Source organism: Dendropsophus ebraccatus, chromosome 6, assembly GCF_027789765.1.
Source record: "Dendropsophus ebraccatus isolate aDenEbr1 chromosome 6, aDenEbr1.pat, whole genome shotgun sequence".
Classification (NCBI taxonomy): Eukaryota; Metazoa; Chordata; class Amphibia; order Anura; family Hylidae; genus Dendropsophus; species Dendropsophus ebraccatus.
The window spans coordinates 132,617,138-132,637,938 of NC_091459.1; the positions used below are offsets into that span (position 1 = coordinate 132,617,138).

At 45.6% G+C, this 20,801-nt stretch overlaps 1 protein-coding gene across 1 annotated transcript in view; it reads left to right on the plus strand.

Annotated features, from left to right (window-relative positions):
• The first annotated feature begins 13,869 nt into the window (after positions 1–13,869).
• The window catches only part of TPO (thyroid peroxidase), a 101,156-nt gene continuing 94,224 nt past the window's right edge, over positions 13,870–20,801 (plus strand). The window contains exon 1 of the mRNA XM_069974286.1: positions 13,870–14,009. Coding sequence (XP_069830387.1) covers positions 13,870–14,009 — 140 coding nt within the window. The remainder of the gene's footprint in view (positions 14,010–20,801) is intronic.

Consider the following 20,801-nt stretch of genomic DNA (forward strand, 5'->3'; position numbering starts at 1 on the left):
AAGGCAAAGTCTCAGACTTCAGGCTGAGCAGGGAGGTTTGAAGCAGACACAGCAGGGGGATGGCGAGGCTTATGATGGCGGCATCGCTGCTGACCATCTGTGTTGACTCCTCAAAGGGGCCCAGTACTTGACAAATAGCAGACATCCACGTCCACTCCTCATTGTAGATTTGAGGTAGCTGACTTACCTGACTACCGCTTCTTACCGAGGTTGATATCTGGCATTCCACAATGGCTCTGCGTTGCTGGTAAACCCTGGCTACCATCTGGAAGGTGGAAATCCACCGCATAGGCACGTCGCACAGCAGTCTGTGAGCCGGCAGTTGCAAGTGCCTTTGCACTGCCCTAAGGGTGGCAGCATCGGTGGGCGCACAAATGCGCCGCACCTTGGTGAACAAGTCAGCCAAATTGGGGTAGGTCTTAAGGAACCGCTGCACCACTAGGTTGAACAGGGCCAGGCATGGTACATGTGTGAGGCTGCCGAGTTGCAGAGCCGCCACCAGGTTCTGCCCGTTGTCACACACAACCATGCCTGGTTTGAGCCTTCGTGGTGCGAGCCAAAGATCTGTCTGCGCCACGATGCCCTGCAACAGCTCCTGGGCCATGTGCCTCTTGTCGCCTAAGCTCAGCAGTTTCAACACCTCCTGTTGGCCCCTACCCACCTTAGTGGTAATGCAGCTAGTGCTACGAAATGGAGGCAATTTACTCGTGAAGCGTAATAGAGAGGTGGAGGAAGAAGAGGAGGAGAAAGAGGTATACAAATCATGAGAAACCGCAATCGAGGTAGGCCCGAGGTTGTCTACGTGTCCAGAGTTAGGTGGACCTTGTCACTGACCGTGTTGGTCAGGGCACGGATGATGTTATTTGACACGTGATGGTGTAGGGCTGGGACGGCACACCGTGAAAAGTAGTGGCGGCTGGGGACAGAGTACCGAGGGACAGCCAACGCCATGAGGTTCCTAAAAGTCTCTGTCTCTACCAGCCAATAGGGCAGCATCTCCAAGCTCAGCAGTTTTCCTATGTGCACATTTAGGGCTTGTGCATGTGGGTGAGTGGCAGTGTATTTGTGCTTCCATTCAAAGGTCTGCTGCAGAGACAGTTGAACGCTGCGCTTGGACACCTTGCAGGAGGGTCTGGAGCATAGTGGAGGTGAAGGGGTGCGTGTAGGGCGGGAGGCACTCGTGCCTGGGGCCTGGGCGGGGGGACTGACAGAGCCAGCACATGACACAGGGGAAGGAGCAGGGGTGCAACTTGCACTCACAGAATGGCCTTGGTTCCACTGAGTGGGGTGTTTAACACTCATATGCCTGCACATGCTGGTAGTGGTTAGGCTGGTAGTGGTGGCTCCCCTGCTGATCCTTGTGAGGCACGCGTTGCACACTACAGTCCGTCGGTCATCCACACTTTCTTTAAAAAAAACTCCAGACTTGGGAACATCTAGGCCTGGCCACGGTAGTTTAACTCTGTGAAACAGTTGCTGATCTACTCGCTCTGCCCCTGCTTCTCCCTCTGCCCACCCCTCTTCCTCTTCCAACCGGTCCTGCGGATGAACTTTCCTACCCCTTTAGAAGCACTGTCTTTACTACAGAAAAAAAGAAAAAATTGGTCAGCTCTCCTAGAACACCGTTCACACTAAGCAGGAGCACGTTGCCATGGCTGAAATTGCAAACACATTGCAATTTCAGCCATGGCAACGTGCTCCTGCCTAGTGTGAACGATGTTCTAGGAGAGCTGACCATTTTTTTCTTTTTTTATGTGTTCCAGTTGGGGGAGTGGCTGCCTCTATTTGGTCGTGCACTCCACCTGTCTCACCCAGGTGGTGCAATTATTTTTGCAGGTATTAGACGGATCTTGCATGCCCAGAGCATAGGCGTATTACATGCCATGGAGAGGCCATTACAGTGTAGGGTCTGCCTCGATATGAGTCCACCTTATCGCGATGAGGCAGTTTACACTGTTTGCAAATAGTAACCAAGAGACTCATTTTTGTGGGGATTTTTTTTGGCAGTTGGGGGGGGGGGCTGCTTTTAACTATTTTCATGTCTGTGGTGGGTCTGTATCTTGCTGTTGCGGTGGGCTGTTTTCACTGTCTTTACTAGGCTTATCCACCCAGGGTCAGTCACCTCATCCTCATCCACGAGCTCTTCCTTCAACTCCTCACTCTGCTTCCAACTTTGAGTTACATCCATGACAACAACCTCACTGTCTGACAACCGAGTTCCACTCCCTTGGGTAGCGTGGGTGGACTGCGTGGAAGACTGTGTGGTGGATAAGTTACTGGACACATTATCCGCTATCCACGTGATCACCTGTTCACACTGCTGTGGTTTCAATATCGGTTTACTACGAGACCCCGTAATTTGAACGAAAAAGCTAGGGAGTGAACGTCTGCAGTGTGCTACTGCTCCCTCCTTAACGGGTGCTGCTGTGTCACCCTGCCTCTGTCACCTGCATCGCTTGGAACCCCACGCCCACGCCCTCGTCCTCGACCCTTACCCCAGGGGTTCACCATTTTATGGACACTGCACAGTATGGAGCTTAGATATGCCTTGAGTAAGAAAGACAGAAATCAGAAAATATACTGGTGGTCCCACTAGTTTTTTGGAGGCTGTCGTATACAATCTGTTGGTGGCTGCACATATACACTCTGTGACACCCCCTTTACACTGTGCAAGCAGTAGTGAAATTAGATATGAGTTTAGTAAGAAATACAGAAATCAGAAAATATACTAGTGGTCCCACTAGTTTTGGGGGGCTGTGGGATACAATCTGTTGGTGGCTGCACCAATACACTCTGTGACACCCTCTTATAATGAGCAGTGAAGTTCTATGCAGGTGTACTACCAATCACAGCAATACAATGTACGTCAGCAGCGCCACCAGCCACAAAATAATAAAATAGTACTGAGCACTTCTTGGCATGTGAGCCAAGCCTCGGCGGCCGCGATTTTTATATGGCAGGGTCATCTGATCTGCTATCGCTATGGGTATACTGCTATGTATGGGTCCCTTGTGATCGCAAGATGTATCAAAGAGTCTCCTGCATGTTTATTGGCTGAGAAATTGCGCCCAAACTTACAGAAAACGGATGATGAGATTTTCTTGAGTATCGCGAGATGCTCGTCCGAGTAACGAGTACCATCGAGTACCCTAATACTCGATCGAGTACCAAGCTTGAAAGCGCATGTTCGCTCATCACTAATATATATATTATATATATATATATATATATATATATATATATATATATATATATATATATATATATACACTAACGTTCATAAGTTTGGGGTCACCCAAACAATTTTGTATTTTCCATGAAAAGTCACACTTATTCACCACCATACGTTGTGAAATGAATAGAAAATAGAGTCAAGACATTGACAAGGTTAGAAATAATGATTTGTATGTGAAATAACATTGTTCTTACATCACACTTTGCTTTTGTCAAAGAATCCTCCTTTTGCAGCAATTCCAGCATTGCACACCTTTGGCATTCTAGCTGTTAATCTGTTGAGGTAAGCTGGAGAAATTGCCCCCCACGCTTCTAGAAGCAGCTCCCACAAGTTGGATTGGTTGGATGGGCACTTCTGGCGTACCATACGGTCCAGCTGCTCCCACAACAGCTCAATGGGGTGGTGATCTGGTGACTGCGCTGGCCACTCCATTACCTATGATAGAATACCAGCTGCTGCTTCTGCTGGAAATAGTTCTTGCACAATTTGGAGGTGTGTTTAGGGTCATTGTTGTAGGATGAAATTGGCTCCAACCAAGCGCTGCCCACTGGGTATGGCATGGCGGTGCAGAGTGATAGCCTTCCTTATTCAGAATCCCTTTTACCCTGTACAAATCTCCCACCTTACCAGCACCAACCCCAGACCATCACATTACCTCCACCATGTGTAACAGATGGCGTCAGGCATTCTTCCAGCATCTTTTCATTTCTTCTGCGTCTCACAAACGTTCTTCTTTGTGATCCAAACACCTCAAACTTGGATTCATCCGTCCACAACACTTTTTTCCAGTCTTCCTCTGTCCAATGTCTGTGTTCTTTTGCCCATCTTAATCTTTTTCTTTTATTGGCCAGTCTCAGATATGGCTTTTTCTTTGCCACTCTGCCCTGAAGCCCAAAATCCCGCAGCCGCCTCTTCACTGTAGATGGTGACACTGGTGTTTTGTGGGTACTATTTAATGAAGATGCCAGTTGGGGACCTGTGAGGCGTCTGTTTATCAAACTAGAGACTCTAATGTGCTCATCTTCTTGCTTAGTTGTGCAAAGTGGCCTCCCACTTCTTTTTCTACTCTGGTTAGAGCCTGTTTGTGCTGTCCTCTGAAGGGAGTAGTACACACCGTTTTAGGAAATCTTCAATTTCTTAGCAATTTCTCGCATGGAATAGCCTTCATTTCTAAGAACAAGAATAGACTGTCGAGTTTCAGATGAAAGTTCTCTTTTTCTGGCCATTTTGAGCGTTTAATTGACCCCACAAATTTGATGCTGCAAAAACACAATCTGCTCAAAGGAAGGTCAGTTTTGCAGCTTCTGTAACGAGCTAGACTGTTTTCAGATGTGTGAACATGATTGCACAAGGGTTTTCTAATCATCAATTAGCCTTCTGAGCCAATGAGCAAACACATTGTACCATTAGAACACTGGAGTGATAGTTGCTTAAAATGGGCCTCTATACACCTATGTAGATATTGCACCAAAAACCAGACATTTGCAGCTACAATAGTCATTTACCACATTAGCAATGTATAGAGTGTATTTGTTTAAAGTTAGGACTAGTTTAAAGTTATCTTCATTGAAAAGTACAGTGCTTTTCCTTCAAAAATAAGGACATTTCAATGTGACCCCAAACTTTTGAACGGCAGTGTATATATATATATATATATATATATATATATATATATATATTTATATATTTAGTACAATGCTATAGGGAAACTTCAATCAAGATCACCCTGTATCAGGAAATCAGGAAGACCACATTATAAGAAGAACATTAGAAAGAATATGTGTATATATATATATATATATTTTTTTTTTTTTTTTTATCTACTAAAAGGGAACCTATCATGTGGGAAATGCAGTTCAAATTGCTGGCACACTTGTGAGCTGAGATGAGCTTAACTCTGAAGATAGTTTTGGATCCAGTTTGATAGAATGATGGACAAGGCAGAAGATGTGTAGTAGTAGTAGTAGTAGTAGTAGTGATAATAGTAGTGGTAGTAGTAGTAGTAGTAGTAGTAGTAATAGTAGTATGGAGTATGGAACATGATGTACAAGGCAGGAGATTCGCAGCTGTGTAGGGCTAGTAAGTAGTGGTAGTAGTATTAGTACTAGTACTGGTATTAGTACTGGTGGTAGTAGTAGTAGTTCTGTTAGTGGTAGTAGTAGTAGTAGAAGTAGTAGTAGTAGTAATAGTGGTAGTAGTAGTACTGGTAGTGGTAGTAGTAGAAGTAGTAGTAGTAATAGTGGTGGTAGTAGTAATAATAGTAGTAGTAGTGGTAGTGGTAGTAGTAGTAGTGGTGGTAGTAGTACTGGTGGTAGTAGTAGTAGTAGTAGTAGAAGTAGTAGTAGTAGTAGAAGTAGTAGTAGTAGTAATGGTGGTAGTAGTAGTACTGGTAGTGGTAGTAGTAGAAGTAGTAGTAGTAATAGTGGTGGTAGTAGTAGTAATAATAGTAGTAGTAGTAGTAGTGGTAGTGGTAGTAGTAGTAGTGGTAGTGGTAGTAGTGGTGGTGGTAGTAGTACTGGTGGTAGTAGTAGTAGTAGTAGAAGTAGTAGTAGTAGTAGAAGTAGTAGTAGTAGTAGTAGTAATGGTGGTAGTAGTAGTGGTGGTAGTAGTAGTAGTAGTAGTAGTAGTAGTAGTAGTAGAAGTAGTAGTAGTAATAGTGGTGGTAGTAGTAGTAGAAGTAGTAGTACTAGTAGTGGTAGTAGTAGAAGTAGTAGTAGTAGTAGTAGTAGAAGTAGTAGTAGTAATAGTGGTGGGGGTGGTAGTAGTAGTAGTAGTAGTAGTAGTACAAGTAGTAGTAATAGTGGTGTTGGTAGTAGTAGTAAAAGTAGTAGTAATAATAGTGGTAGTAGTAGTAGAAGTAGTAGTAGTACTGTAGTGGTAGTACTAGAAGTAATAGTAGTAATAGTGGTAGTAGTAGAAGTAGTAGTAGTAGTAGTAGTAGTAGTAGTAGTGGTGGTAGTAGTAATAGTAGTGGTACTGGTGGTAGTAGTAGTAGTAGTAGAAGTAGTGGTACTGGTAGTAGTAGTAGAAGTAGTAGTAGTAGTAGTAGTAGTAGTAGTAGTAGTGGTACTGGTGGTAGTAGTAGTAGTAGTAGTAGTAGTAGTAGTAGAAGTAGTGGTACTGGTGGTAGTAGTAGTAGTAGTAGAAGTAGTTGTAGAAGTAGTAGTAGAGTATAGAACACAATAGAAAAGGCAGGTGATGTGCAGCTGTTTAAAGCTAATAGTAGGTTGACAAAGAGGTGTATCTTGAAGTGTTACATAGTGTGTGACCTCACATAGCACCTCCTTCTTGCAGAGATTCTCAGTTGATGCCCGGATCCTTTTAAGTGCTGGATGTATATTTGCACCAATTGGATTTTCCAAGGAGACTGAAACAAAGCCAGTCAGGAACAGCTTTGTGAATTTCACTGAGAATAGGAGGCTGTAGAGGAGAAACTAAGCTACATTTTAATTTAGCTACAATCAGATCTCATTGGAGCCATTCCCAATCTTTTTGTCACTTTTGGGATATGATGAGAAAAGTCACAAATTGGAAGCATGTTAAATGTCAGAGATATTAAATAAAGCTATACCACTGGGAAGCTTGTAAGTACATGAAAAACTCATTTCTCATTACCATAAAACCAAGAACTTACAAATGTGAAGGAAAACGACACAAACCAACGGTTAATTAGAAAAAAAAAATTACAATATTCACCAGAGACAGAAGATCAGACTAATTAAGACAATGTTCTTTTAATTAGGATGAAACTGCTCGCCTGGATCTGAAATCATATCAACAGCGAAATGACTCAAGATGGACGTCGGAATCAAAAACCTGTTCAATAACATATGTTATAGTCAACTAAATGGCAATATTTCACCAAAATGGGGATTATTTATAACGACTGCAGCCAGAAAACAGAAGGTTTCAACACAAAAATATATCTACGTTATTAGCATTCTCTGCAGAGAAAAAAACTGAAAAATGAAAAATGGGAAAGTCTTGTTGTAATCCCTCCCCCGCCCCCTCCAAAAAAAAAAAAGTGTACATATGCCCTAATGGATATCATGGTATTAGCTTATATGAGGCACATGGTACCTCTCATGTATCCGTCTGTGCATTTATAAAATAGAAAAATATTTTCATTCTTCAGTGCAAAGTGTCAAAGAGGTGTTCCCAAGCTTCTGGTGTGCTGAGCAGGGGCATGACTAAGGGTTCATGAGCACACGATTTGTATGTACAGAGCAGTGACAAGATATAGAGGCAGGATTCAGCTCTGGACATTGATCACATTTGGTAGGTACTAACTAAAAATGAGCAAAGCAAATCTGATGAATTCTAATTCGTAGCAAATCAGCATTAAATTTGCTTTGTAGCAATTCGCGAATTCGATAGATTCGTTTTGCAAATTTGCTAAACATGGCAGCCGTACATATTAGCTTACAGTACTATCTTTTGAAAGAGGCAAGGAATTTACCATAATCCTTTGCACCCGTCCAATCAGCTGCAAACCCCACTTTGTAAGCAGGCCTGTATTTAGAGTTCATGCTGCCCTAGGCACTTTGCACGCAGAGGCGCCCCCCCCCCCCCCCCACGTTACTGTACATGCATGGTATATACCCTGGCACTTGGGTGCCGCTCCGCTTGATGCCCGCTGTTCTCATCAAACAGACGTGATGGAGGAAGGAAGGAGGCCGGGGACGTCTTAGTTTGGGGACTGGTTCTGTCCAGTGTCGGACTGGGGGACCTGGGGCCCACCAATATAGAACCAGTGAGACACGACATGCTGACCCGCTCCTTTCCTGAATTCATCTGTATTTGTGACAAATCTCAGAACACCCTCCATTTATACAGCTCTCAGGGTATGCTGGGAGTTGTAGTCTCTGAGAGGACAACCCTGTAATAAATCACTGTGTGCAGAGTCTCCTGGTGGCTGCAATCTGTGGGTGACAACCATCAGCCCTGAAAGTCCAGCAACTCATCTGTCTACAGCGGCAGTTATCAGAGGATTGTACTACTGTACTACAACTCCCAGCATATCCTGAGGGCTGCAGACTGTCAGTACATGCTGGGAGTTGTAGTGCCTGCAGCTGTTGTAGTTGGGTCCTATACACTGAATTCTTTGTGGCATATAAGAATACATAGATCTGTGGGGGCTCAGTGCAGGGAAGTGACCCCAGAACATCACTAATAGGGGATAGAACAAAAACATCTCCCCCTATCCCCTATTAGTGATGTTCTGGGGTCACTTCCCTGCACTGAGCCCCCACAGATCTATGTATACTTATATGCCACAAAGCATCCAGTGTATGATGCACCTAGGACCCAACTACAGCAGCTGCAGACACTACAACTCCCAGCATATCCTGAGGGCTGCAGACTGTTCTGGGAGTTGTAGTGCCTGCAGCTGTTGTAGTTGGGTCCTGGAGGTGTTGTGGGAGATCAGAATACATAGATCTGTGGGGGCTCAGTGTAGGGAAGTGACCCCAGAACATCACTAATAGGGGATAGGGGGAGATGTTTTTGTTCTATCCCCTATTAGTGATGTTCTGGGGTCACTTCCCTACACTGAGCCCCCACAGATCTATGTATTCTTATATGCCACAAAGCATTCAGTGTATAATGCACCTAGGACCCAACTACAACAGCTGCAGGCACTACAACTCCCAGCATGTACTGACAGTCTACAGCCCTCGGGATATGCTGGGAGTTGTAGTGCCTGCAGCTGTTGTAGTTGGGTCCTAGGTGCATTATACACTGAATGCTTTGTGGCATATAAGAATACATAGATCTGTGGGGGCTCAGTGCAGGGAAGTGACCCCAGAACATCACTAATAGGGGATAGGGGGAGATGTTTTTGTTCTATCCCCTATTAGTGCTGTTCTGGGGTCACTTCCCTCCACTGAGCCCCCACAGATCTCTGTATTCTGATCTCCCACAAAGCCTCCAGTGTATAATGCACCTAGGACCCACCTACAACAGCTGCAGGCACTACAACTCCCAGCATGTACTGACAGTCTGCAGCCCTCAGGATATGCTGAGAGTTGTAGTGCCTGCAGCTCTTGTAGTTGGGTCCTAGTTTAAAAGTTTGCGCTAGTGTACTGTAGGGCTGTGTCAGTACATTACCGCAAACAATACACTGACCCATTGAGACCCCAATGGTATTACAGTGCAGTTACTAATGACTCACAGGTGACGTCTTCTCGAATTGCCGTCGCTAACTTTTTGCTTTCTTCTCCATCTGGCGCAGCATCATGAAGACTTCTCCGACCACAACTCGTCTGCAGTGTGGGCAGCTGGGGGTGACGGGGGAAGAGAGGAAAGCTGGGGGTGACAGGGGGCAGGAGGAGCAGCTGGGGGTGACTAAGGAAGGGAGGCAGCTGGGGGTGACTGGGGAAGGGAGGCAGCTAGGGGTAACTGGGGAAGGGAGGCAGCTGGGGGTGACTGGGGAAGGGAGGCAGCTGGGGATGACAGGAAGAGCAGCTGGGGGAAATGGAGAGCAGCTGGGGGAAAGGGAGAGCAGCTGGGGGGCAGGGGAGCAGCAGGGAGGGGCAGCTAGGGTGGCAGGGGAGAAGCTGTGGTTCAGGGGGGGCTGGGGCTCAGGGGAGAAGCTAGGGTTGAGGGGGAGAGGCTGGGGGTAAGGGGGAACGGTAGGGGGGCAGGGGAGCAGCTGAGAATTCAGGGGGGAGAGGCTGGGGGCAGGGGAGAGGCTGGGGACCAGGGGAGAGGCTGGGGGGGCAGGGGGAGAGGCTAGGGGGCAGGGGGAGACGCTGGGGTCAGGGGAGACGCTGGGGGGCAGGGGAGAGGCTGAGGGTTAGGGGGAGAGGCTGAGGGGGCAGGGGAGAGGCTGGGGGTTAGGCGGAGAGTCTGGGGGGGTAGGGGAGAGGCTGGGGGCAGGGGAGAGGCTGGGGGGGCAGGGGAGCGGCTGAGGGTTAGTGGGGAGAGGCTGAGGATTAGGTGGAGAGGCTGAGGGTTAGGGGGGGAGGCTGGGGGGCAGGGGAGGGGCTGGGAGTTAAGGGGAGAGGCTGGGGGGCAGGGGAGAGGCTGGGGGTAGGGGGAGAGGCTGGGGGGCAAGGGAGAGGCTGGGGGTTAAGGAGAGAGGCTGGGGGGCAGGGGAGAGGCTGAGAATGCAGGGGGGAGAGGCTGGGGGCAGGGGGAGAGGCTGAGGGTTAGGTGGAGAGGCTGAGGGTTAGGGGGAGAGGCTGGGGGGCAGGGGAGGGGCTGGGGGTTAAGGGGAGAGGCTGGGGGGCAGGGGGAGAGGCTGGGGGGCAAGGGAGAGGCTGGGGGTTAAGGAGAGAGGCTGGGGGGCAGGGGAGAGGCTGGGGGGAGGCAGGGGGAGAGGCAGGTGGGAGGCAGGGGGAGAGGCTGTGGGCAGGGGGAGAGGCTGGGGGTCAGGGGAGCAGCTGAGGATGCAGGGGGGCCGGGGGGCGGGCAGACGCTGTGGGGAAGGGGGGGAGAGGCTGGGGGGAGACGGGGCGCCCAGGAGCAGGATGGGCAGGCAGGCTGATTCCCTCCCCCCATGCAGCGCCGAGGTTCGGGGTCCGGGGTGCGAGGCAGGGGGTGAGCTTCCGGCACACACAGTCTGACCAGAAGCTCACAGCTGCAGCCCCGCGGTCCCGGTTCTTCTCTCCTGCTCGGCGATGACGTCACATCACGTGAGCGCCGCCGAGCAGGAGAGAAGATCGGGCATCGCGGGGCTGCAGCTGTGAGCTTCCGGCCTCTGTCAGACTGTGTGTGCTGGAAGCTCACCCCCTGCCTCGCACCCCGGACCCCGGACCTCGGCGCTGCATGGGGGGAGGGAACCAGCATGCCTGCCCATCCTGCTCCCGGCCGCTCCGTCACCCCCCCCCCCCCCCTTGCGCGGACCAGGCACCCGTGGGCCGGTGCCTACGGAGGTTTTTTTTTTTTTTAAATAACAAAAAAAGTGTTCCCTGCGGGTGCCGCCCTAGGCACTGGACCATGGGTGCCTAGTGGCACATATGGCCCTGTTTGTAAGAACCTCCCCCTCTATTTAAGGTGATTGGCTTCCTGGAGGCGGCCAGTCGGCTGTGTATAGTTAAGAGCAGGTTTCAGCAGGCAGTTAGAGCAGGAAGACAAATACAGAGAGATAGGGACAGAGAGCAGAGGAGGATGGTTTGTGGTTGGTTTTCTGTGGGAGCAGTGAAGCCATTGTCCAGTATATCAAGTAACTGGGTGACTGTTGTTCATTATACCAAGTCACTGGGTGCTTGGTGTGCATTATACCAAGTCACTGGGTGCTGGGTGTGCATTATAGGAAGTCACTGGGTGCTGGGTGTACATTATAGGAAGTCACTGGGTGCTGGGTGTGGATTATAGGAAGTCACTGGGTGCTGGGTGTGGATTATAGGAAGTCACTGGGTGCTGGGTGTGGATTATAGGAAGTCACTGGGTGCTGGGTGTGCATTATAGGAAGTCACTGGGTGCTGGGTGTACATTATACCAAGTCACTGGGTGCTGGGTGTGCATTATAGGAAGTCACTGGGTGCTGGGTGTGCATTATACCAAGTCACTGGGTGCTGGGTGTGCATTATAGGAAGTCACTGGGTGCTGGGTGTGCATTATAGGAAGTCACTGGGTGCTGGGTGTGCATTATAGGAAGTCACTGGGTGCTGGGTGTACATTAGAGGAAGTCACTGGGTGCTGGGTGTGCATTATAGGAAGTCACTGGGTGCTGGGTGTGCACTATAGGAAGTCACTGGGTGCTGGGTGTACATTATAGGAAGTCACTGGGTGCTGGGTGTGCATTATAGGAAGTCACTGGGTGCTGGGTGTGGATTATAGGAAGTTACTGGGTGCTGGGTGTGCATTATAGGAAGTCACTGGGTGCTGGGTGTACATTATAGGAAGTCACTGGGTGCTGGGTGTGGATTATAGGAAGTCACTGGGTGCTAGGTGTACATTATAGGAAGTCACTGGGTGCTGGGTGTGCATTATACCAAGTCACTGGGTGCTGGGTGTACAATATAGGAAGTCGCTGGGTGTGCATTATAGGAAGTCACTGGGTGCTGGGTGTGGATTATAGGAAGTCACTGGGTGCGGATTAGAGGAAGTCACTAGGTTCTGGGTTGGCATTAAAAGAAGTCACTGGGTGCTGGGTGTGGGGGTGCATTATAGGGAGTCTTTGGGTGCTGGGTGCGGATTATAGGAAGTCACTAGGTTCTGGGTGGGCATTAAAAGAAGTCGCTGGGTGCTGGGTGTGCATTATAGGAAGTCACTGGGTGCTGGGTGTGCATTATTGGAAGTCACAGTGAACACAGGGTCCATCTTAATACCTCACTGGGTGCTCATTTACCAACGTCCACTGCTGTCCTGGGAGAGAATTGATATTACGCCGCTGATCCACCAACATCCACTACTGTCCATGGCGAAAATTGAATAATTGACGGGCTGATTGACATTTTTCAATTTTGACACTGTCACAGCAATAGCTGTTTAAAAAATTTGCTACACTGAAATAGTCCCAGTATTGTAGCTACTATAGTTTGCCTGTTTTAATAAAAATTAGTTTGTATGCGATTCGCCAATATCCGCGAACTTCGAGAAACAAATTTCCGAGTGATTCGCTGCATACTAGACACACTCCACAAACCTGTCATTCTGGACATGCTCCAACCCAGAAATGTAGCCATCAGGCTGTCCCTCGTCTCTTACCCTAAATAATATCATTCACTTCCCCCGTCACTGGTCTTAGTGTTATAGCTGATGGGCCATTTACTTTTTATCGTTGTTATTGCATATTCCCTTTATTCCTTACAGCTGAGGCCAAAGATCCCAGTAATTAAAGGTCTTCAAACATCTTGAAATGATAAAACATACGTCTGCAGAAAGTATTTCCGCACTCTCCATACTTTTCTTTTATCCATTTCTATTATTTCGAAAGAAAGGGCAGGTTTGAGTGTATTTACCATCAAATTGTTTTGTTCATTCGCTTCATAAGCTTCTTAAGCACAGGAAGTTGTTCTTGGAGATGTACTTAACCTGAGTACAAAGTGCTGTTCACCAGACTCATCAAAGCGCTGGAATAGAACAGTGTTTGGAAAGACCTGGTCTCTTTACGTCAGATGGACCCACTTCTGCTACAGAAGCATTGCTCTCCCTAAGGAAGGAAACATTCAACATGAATAAATCAGAGATGGGAATTAATTGCCTCGATTCACCAAATGGCATATGCCGGGGATTTTAATGAACTACAACAGATACTTCTGATATTAGTTTAAAAGTCGAAAGCAGAGTTAATTTCTCATTAGTATTATTTCAGATACAACACATTTTGCGTCTTCAAAGCAGGACAGCGCTTAAGGCGATGATAGAGGAAGTCAACTGTGCTTTAATATTTTATTGCAAGTGTAACTCATCAGAAAAAAAAAAAGTATTCCCCTCTAGAAACATAGCGGTGAAATGAAATCAGCCGTGATGTTTAGGAGAAAAATGAAATAGACTGTTTAACATTTCACATTCTAATCATCCGCTGTAGCCATCGGTTTTGACGTATATTTTCTATGATTTTTTTGATCATACAATAATTCCAAGATACAGAAGGTCTGAGTCAAAGTTCAGTGCAGTGTTTGAAAAATTACCCAGCCAGTTGATGGTCGACCCATATCATTCAATTATCTCTTAGTTGTCCAACTATGGTCAATGGTCGATCATGCACTCTAAAGGTGCCCATACACTTCAAGTTGGCTGAACCTGCTGGCGGCTGCTTTGACCAAGAGTATAAGTTGTATGCCAACTTGGGCATGATGGATTTTCACTACCTGTTGGAAAGAGAGTTAGTTTACCCCACACCTCCCTAAAATGTCTGGCTGCATGTGGAGTGTACTGTCTATGCCTAGTCAAACCTCGGCATGGTCTTCTGCTTGTAAGGTACGAACAAGACTGCATTTTTGGCCATTAATAAGTGCTTGTGTTCTATGTTTCATCTGCTACAGTCTAAGCACTGCTCTAATTTTTCTGCTCTGGTATTGAATTATCTGCCACACCCGTCTCTTCCTGTGAGTTCCCTTTGGTCCCTTTACAGTTAACCTCTGTTTTGCTTAGGTGATTGACATCTGGTTTCTCCGATCATCCTTGCTGTGTCTGTTTCTATGTGTGTGTGGTCCAATCATGTCCTAGACCGGGTCCTTGACCTTCTATATTGTATAAAAGTGGCCTAATATCCATGGTTTTTCTAGTTGGCAAGCTTCTCCATATCTATTCCTGTATTTTTACCTGGCTTTTTCTAACTTCAAGTCTGTTATCTGTGTTAACTGTGACTATTCTGTTGGATTCTGTTTTTGGACCTTGTTGCTAATTTGGTTTGACCCAGTCCTGTTGACTATGCTTGAGAAGACCCTTATGCTCACAGATGGTTTTGCATTTTCTAGAATTTAGTATAAAATCTAAGAAAGTCTTGGCTCTTACTCCTAACCCCAGCATGTAGGGTAATCCCTAGTTTGTGTTTCCCAGAGAAGTCATCAGTCTTAGGGCTTAGAACGTTGTGAAATTGTCAGTGTAGGGAGGGTGACAGAATTTGGCGTTTTAGCATTATAAGGAGGATCAATTTCTTAACCCTGCAGTGACCAGTCATCCACATAGCCCATCCTGTCCATTATCTTCGCAATGTATTTGAGTTCTCCAAGGCCAAAAGGGGAGGCTTGCTGGGACATCTTGACTTGCTGAACTGACTGTAAACTGCGGCCTAGCATTCCTCGCGCGTATTACGTAATACATGTATGCACATCATTGTGTATATATGCACGGGCAAATAAAAGATACGCTAATGCTACGCACCTCGTAATTGCTCCGTTATTAAGCATTTTACGCTTTGCATCTGCTAATCTGTACGCACTGAATCGTACGCTTCTACTGTACGTCCATTAGCGTTCGGGATCAAAACCGAACATGGGGATGTTCGCTCATCACTAATAAACACTGTACTGCATAGCAACCTAAGACAGGAGTATAGCACGAGAACAATGAGTACCCAGAATTTGTATACAAATACTAATATAATGTCATAGACCTCACATAGAAATATAAAGATTTTCTATGAATGATCACAATAATTGGAATTCAGATATAAATTAGACATTCAAGGTGAAGAGATTTCAGGGAGCTGAAATTCTTTTTCTTTTCTCCCCAAGCTTTTATACTATATCTAGTTTGACATTGCAAAGGGAATTTATCGAAGAGACTAGTAAATAATTTCTCCTGAATTCTCTTGACAAATGGTGACAACTTGTTATAAATGGGAACAATTCCTCTAAAAAAAAACCCTTAGGTCTCACATACAAATCAGATTCATTTTCAGGGGGAAAATTCCATTTGTATCAGAGAAAACATTTCAATAGCCAAGTAATATGTTCATGTACATTACTCATAAATAAATATCCAAAGCCTAAACAACACAGAATGAAGAAATACAGGATACAACCTGACACAGTGAGTGTAAAAATAACAATATTCTTGCGCATTACCACCGGTTATAACTTAGAGTGAGCAGACCTCCATAGTCCTCTATAGGTTAGTTTCCCTCAGGAAATGTGTAGTAGTAACCTGATCATATTCTTTGCTCTCTAGCAGGCAGAAAATAGGGATGAACGAGTCAAGGCTCCCGAACCCAGATTCATTCCGAACTTTTCAAAAACTTTTGCTACTGAACACATTTAAAAAACACATGTAAAAAACATTTGTGCAAAAATTTAAAATATTTACATTTCTTTACATTCAAAATTCTCTTTTCCTAAGAAAGATAGTCATCCCACATGAACTAATTATTACTGCAACATCTGCAACATGTCTACTTTATGGTGACATCATTTGGTAAACGTCCTTTTACTTTTTAGGATGTAAGCGGGCTTCGAAATTTGGCAGCGATTTTTCACATTTTCAGGAAAATTTCAAATTCTGATTTTATTAGCGACCAGTTCAGTTCTGAAGTGGATTTGTGGGGCCTGTATGTTAGTTACCCCCATAAATCCCTCCACTGTAATAACTGCACCCCTTCAAGTAGCATTTCATAAGTTTATTAAGCCTTCAGTTATTTCATAGAAATGTAACCTCTTAAGGACGCATGACGTACCCGTACGTCATGCGCCCGTAAGAGGTGTTCAGAGCGGCGCTGCGCGGCGCCCCGCTCTGAACCGGTTAAGGGTGCCCCTTGTAGCCCGGGACCGCGGGTATTAGCGGGCACGGTCCGATCGCCGTGCCCGCTAATACAGTAATCAGATGCAGCTGTCAAACATAACCGTTACTGCTGCCGGCCGGGGACCGCTCCAAGATGGCGCCGTCCCCGGCTCGGCACTTGTTTTCTTTTCGGCTGCAGCAGCCGAAAGCAAACGAGTGCCGATCTCATTAATCTTTGCTGTATAAGTATACAGCAAAGATCTCAATGAGAGATCAAAGTGTATATACTAGAAGTCCCCCAGGGGGTTTCTAGTATATGTGTAAAAAAAAAAAAAAAGTATTATACTGTAAGTAAAAAGCCCCCTCCCCTAATAAAAGTCTGAATCACCCCCCCCCCCCTTTTCCCAGGTTTTTTACAGCGTTAATCGGGTGGGATAAATGATGTAACAATTTAATAGACAGGGTCATTACGGACGCGGCAATACCAAATATATGTATCTCATTTATAGGGGATCATTTAGAAAGGGGGGATGAGGGATGGGGAATGTGTATATTTATTTATTTTATTTTATTTATTTACATTTTTTATTTTTGTATTTATTTATGTGTTTTAACTTTGTCAGGTACATCTATAATACATTACAGTACATGATGTGTGCTTTAATGTAATATAGAGTGAATGAGCTGTCAGTGCAAGGGCCTGATCGTTATAACCATAGCCGCCTAGACGCATTGGGCAGCGTCTGGGTTGCTATGGTTACCCCCCGGATAGGGAGAGTGGGGGAGGCAGGGAAAGCATGACGTTCATGTTGCAGGAATCACCTGCTCCACATGGCATTCCTGGAACGTCATTTTGCGGCAAAAAAGTTTCCTCACTTGTCCACACTCCCACGGTGTCCTCCTGCGGCCAGTGATTGGTTGAGAAGGCTGTCACCAAAGAAGAGATCCGGAAAAGAAGGACCCCAGGGGAGCATGAACAGGTAAGTATAGATGAGAGAACTTTAAACCGCATTAAAACAGCTAAATGCCTGCAATTATTTAATGTTTTTGTGCAGTTTGTTGCAGTTCTGATTAAATCAAACATTACATTAACGTTCGGAAAACCCACCGAACTGATCATTTAAAAAGTTCGCTCATCTCTAAAAGGAAAAGGTTAAAAAAATATATTTTCTAAACTTCCCTAATATACATTGAATATATTTTTTTGTTTTATATATAAAATAGTAAAGGGGTCATTTAAACTTTTATTGAGCGGCAGATTAGAAGATCGCCATTAGAAGATCGCCAACTGGACTCCACGGAGGTAAGTAGTTCATCTGTGGCAGTAAGGGAGAACGTTCGGGAAACTCAGTCACACTACGGGGGTCCTGATCATTGACTTACAGGATCTGCTCCTGTCACTGACACTAAAATGTTTAAGCGGTTAATGACAGGCAGCAGCGTGATCTCTGCTGCCTGTCATTGAGGGTGAGGACCCGGATGCTGATAGCAGCCAGTCATCACCCTCTATAAAACAAGCTCAGCTCCTGAGCTCACTTCATAGAGCCCCTTGACCGCCTGGCGCAACAGTACATGGTATCCAAAGTCATAGGCTCCCATGACATACTGGGAAGTCTTGGGTCCTTAACAGGTTAAAGGAGTATTCCCATCTCAACTAACATAGCTACACTTGTAGGACTCGTCAAGTTAAATATTTTTGCAAATAAATTTAGCAAACTTGCCTCCTTCTCCTGACATGCCGCTCTTTTCCTCCCATTGTTGACAGCTCGTTGTCCAGGTTTCCGACCACCACTCTGCTCTAAGAGTACAACATCATTTTCAAAAAGAAAGAAAGAGCCTATTAGAGTGGGAACCATAAAGAAAAACTCCCCCTTCTAAGACTTTTACACTTGTTATCCAAGACTAGTTCTCAGGATCCGCAGCCGTGAACCTGTATACTCTCAGGACAAATTACATACATTTGTCTCCATTTACACAGCTCTTTAGAGCCAAGTGCACAGACACAAACTGAAATGATGCCAACATCTAATCTTAGGAAAGTAGCGAGTTCTTCAGCCCGGCTATGATAAACTTTTAAACTATTTACTGCACCAGCCTAATAGCCCAATAGCATTGAAAAATAAAAATCATTTATCAGTTTTTCAAAGTCGGTGAGCTGGGAAATTATTATATTATTAAATCAGACTTGTACATTAATGGCTTATCCTTTGGATAAACCTTCGGTATTTGATAGATAAGGGTCTAATCTCTGATCAGCATAAGGAAATGGGCCAATAATTGTTAAAGGGAAACTGTCAGCAGGTTAGAAGCATCTAACGGACCGGTGTCCCTATAGCCCACAAGGAGGATGGCGTTAATTTTCTTACCTCAATCCCCAATGCAGGATTCAAGAACTTTGTAGTTTAGAGAGAGCCTCCTGAATATTCATTAGAGGAGTGGGCTGGCGGGGGTGACAGTCCCGCCCCAGTGCCCAAAACGACCTAATTTACATATATAATAAACTACAAAGTTTATGAAAACTGTGCTGAGGATCAAGGTAAGAAAATTGCCTTCTTCCTCAGCGCCCCATGCAGTATAGGGAGATGCTTTTAACCTAAATTATAAACCACTAACTGTACATTAGCTCACTGTAATAGAAGATGAAGACAGACAGAATTTTTTTTATTTCAGTAGTCACCACCACGCAAACAAACTTTGCCTGAATCTATAGTACAAGCAAATATAAAAAGCTTATTGCTTCCTTACATTCCTTTCCTAAACTCATTATTCACTTTGAATATCTCCAAAATTGTATCTCAAGATGGATCAGCTCACTGAGGGATTTTGTTACAAGCTATCCATTAAATCTTTGGAAAAGAAAGGATGGAGGTAGATGCTGTGGGGTGAAGTTGAGAGGGAGAGAGACATATAAGCTAATGGAAGTTCTAGTAAGTGTTATATCTCAATCCAGTGCTGGATTCACTGCTCAGTACTGCTCTATAATGTCCACCATGCTGCTACTTGTTATAATGTGCTATAAAGACATAAGGGAGCAGGATCTCCTCTTCTCTGTGTATAACAGCTGGTCTCCTCCCACTACCTTAGGGACAACTGAAAATTAGAGCTATAGCCTACAGAGGAGAAAACTGGTGCAAAAACCATATAGTAATTTTTTAAAGGCCATAAACAATGCTGCCCTTCATGTACACATGACAGCTTGACAGCACTGAATTGTTAGTGACCTTTAAAGTATATGGTTAATGGATTAGAAGATGTGTACAAGAAATCTTAAACTCTGGTTAGTATTTAGAATTCTTATGAAATAAATTAGCACAGAATGATGGACCTTTACCCCCTCCCATCGCTGCACAGTTTATTAATGGTGCTGCAGTCGATGCCTGATACTTCATTGACGTTAACATGCACAGGATGGCAGGGGCACAGAAGCAGTATCAGTGATACTAGTGCAACTAATAGCTGGCACACGCCACTACTGTCGGGACAGAAGCCACGCTCCTATCCCGACAGTTAACCGTATAGATGTTGGGGTCAGTGTGTTCAGAAATTTGCCTGTTTACCATCAGGGCTCTGTAAAGTGATCCCAGAGTCCTGATGGTAGATGGTGCATCTCAAAGTCGCTTAGTTACGTTATAGCATCACAGAGCTATTACCGCATAAAGTGAGACAGATCAGATTTTAAAAAATGGTCTCTGGTCCGTATTTTTCCCCTATCAACAGGATAAGGGAAAAGTACAGGGGTCAGACCTCTAAACCCCCTGGTAATCTCTGTACCGGCCCCCGCCGGCTCGGTTATAAATAGAGCGATTAGTCGGCACACAGAGGTTGGACCCCCCTCGACCTCCTACTTAATTAGTTTTAGTTAATTTTTCCCAGAATATCTGTCAGCACAGGGGTGGCAGGGACACAACACGACAGTGAGCCCTAATACTAATCCCACCAACTGTCTCTACCTACTTGCCTCAAATGGCCCTAGGCAGCTGCGGACAACCACAAAGACGTTCCCTGTACTGGATACATGCACACAGAACAAGACAAACAAACACAATATAGGATAGTCAAACAAGCAAGGTCAGAACCAAACTGGCAGTGGAGTACAAAATCAGGTAAGAATCGGATAGTCAAAAAGTAAAGCAAGAGATCAGGTAACAAAGTCGAGCAAGCAGAGGAATTAGGTACGGGGGTTGCAGGAATAGACAGGGGGAGCTGGGACCAGGGTATGATCCTAAATAGCCAGCCCTGAGAGACTGCCTTAGCTTTCTGTTATACTGAACAAGAGCCCGGTCCAGATCCCCATTGGACCGGCGCTCAGATCTTCCAGGTTCCAGATAGGCAGAGAAACCAGTCAGTTTAAAGACCTACGTAGCTGAATTAATCAAGTCTCCCAGTAATCAGTTAACTCCTGCATTGCCAAGAAGCTAAGAAGCAAGCGGGTGTAAGTAAGTAAGCGGGAAGTAAG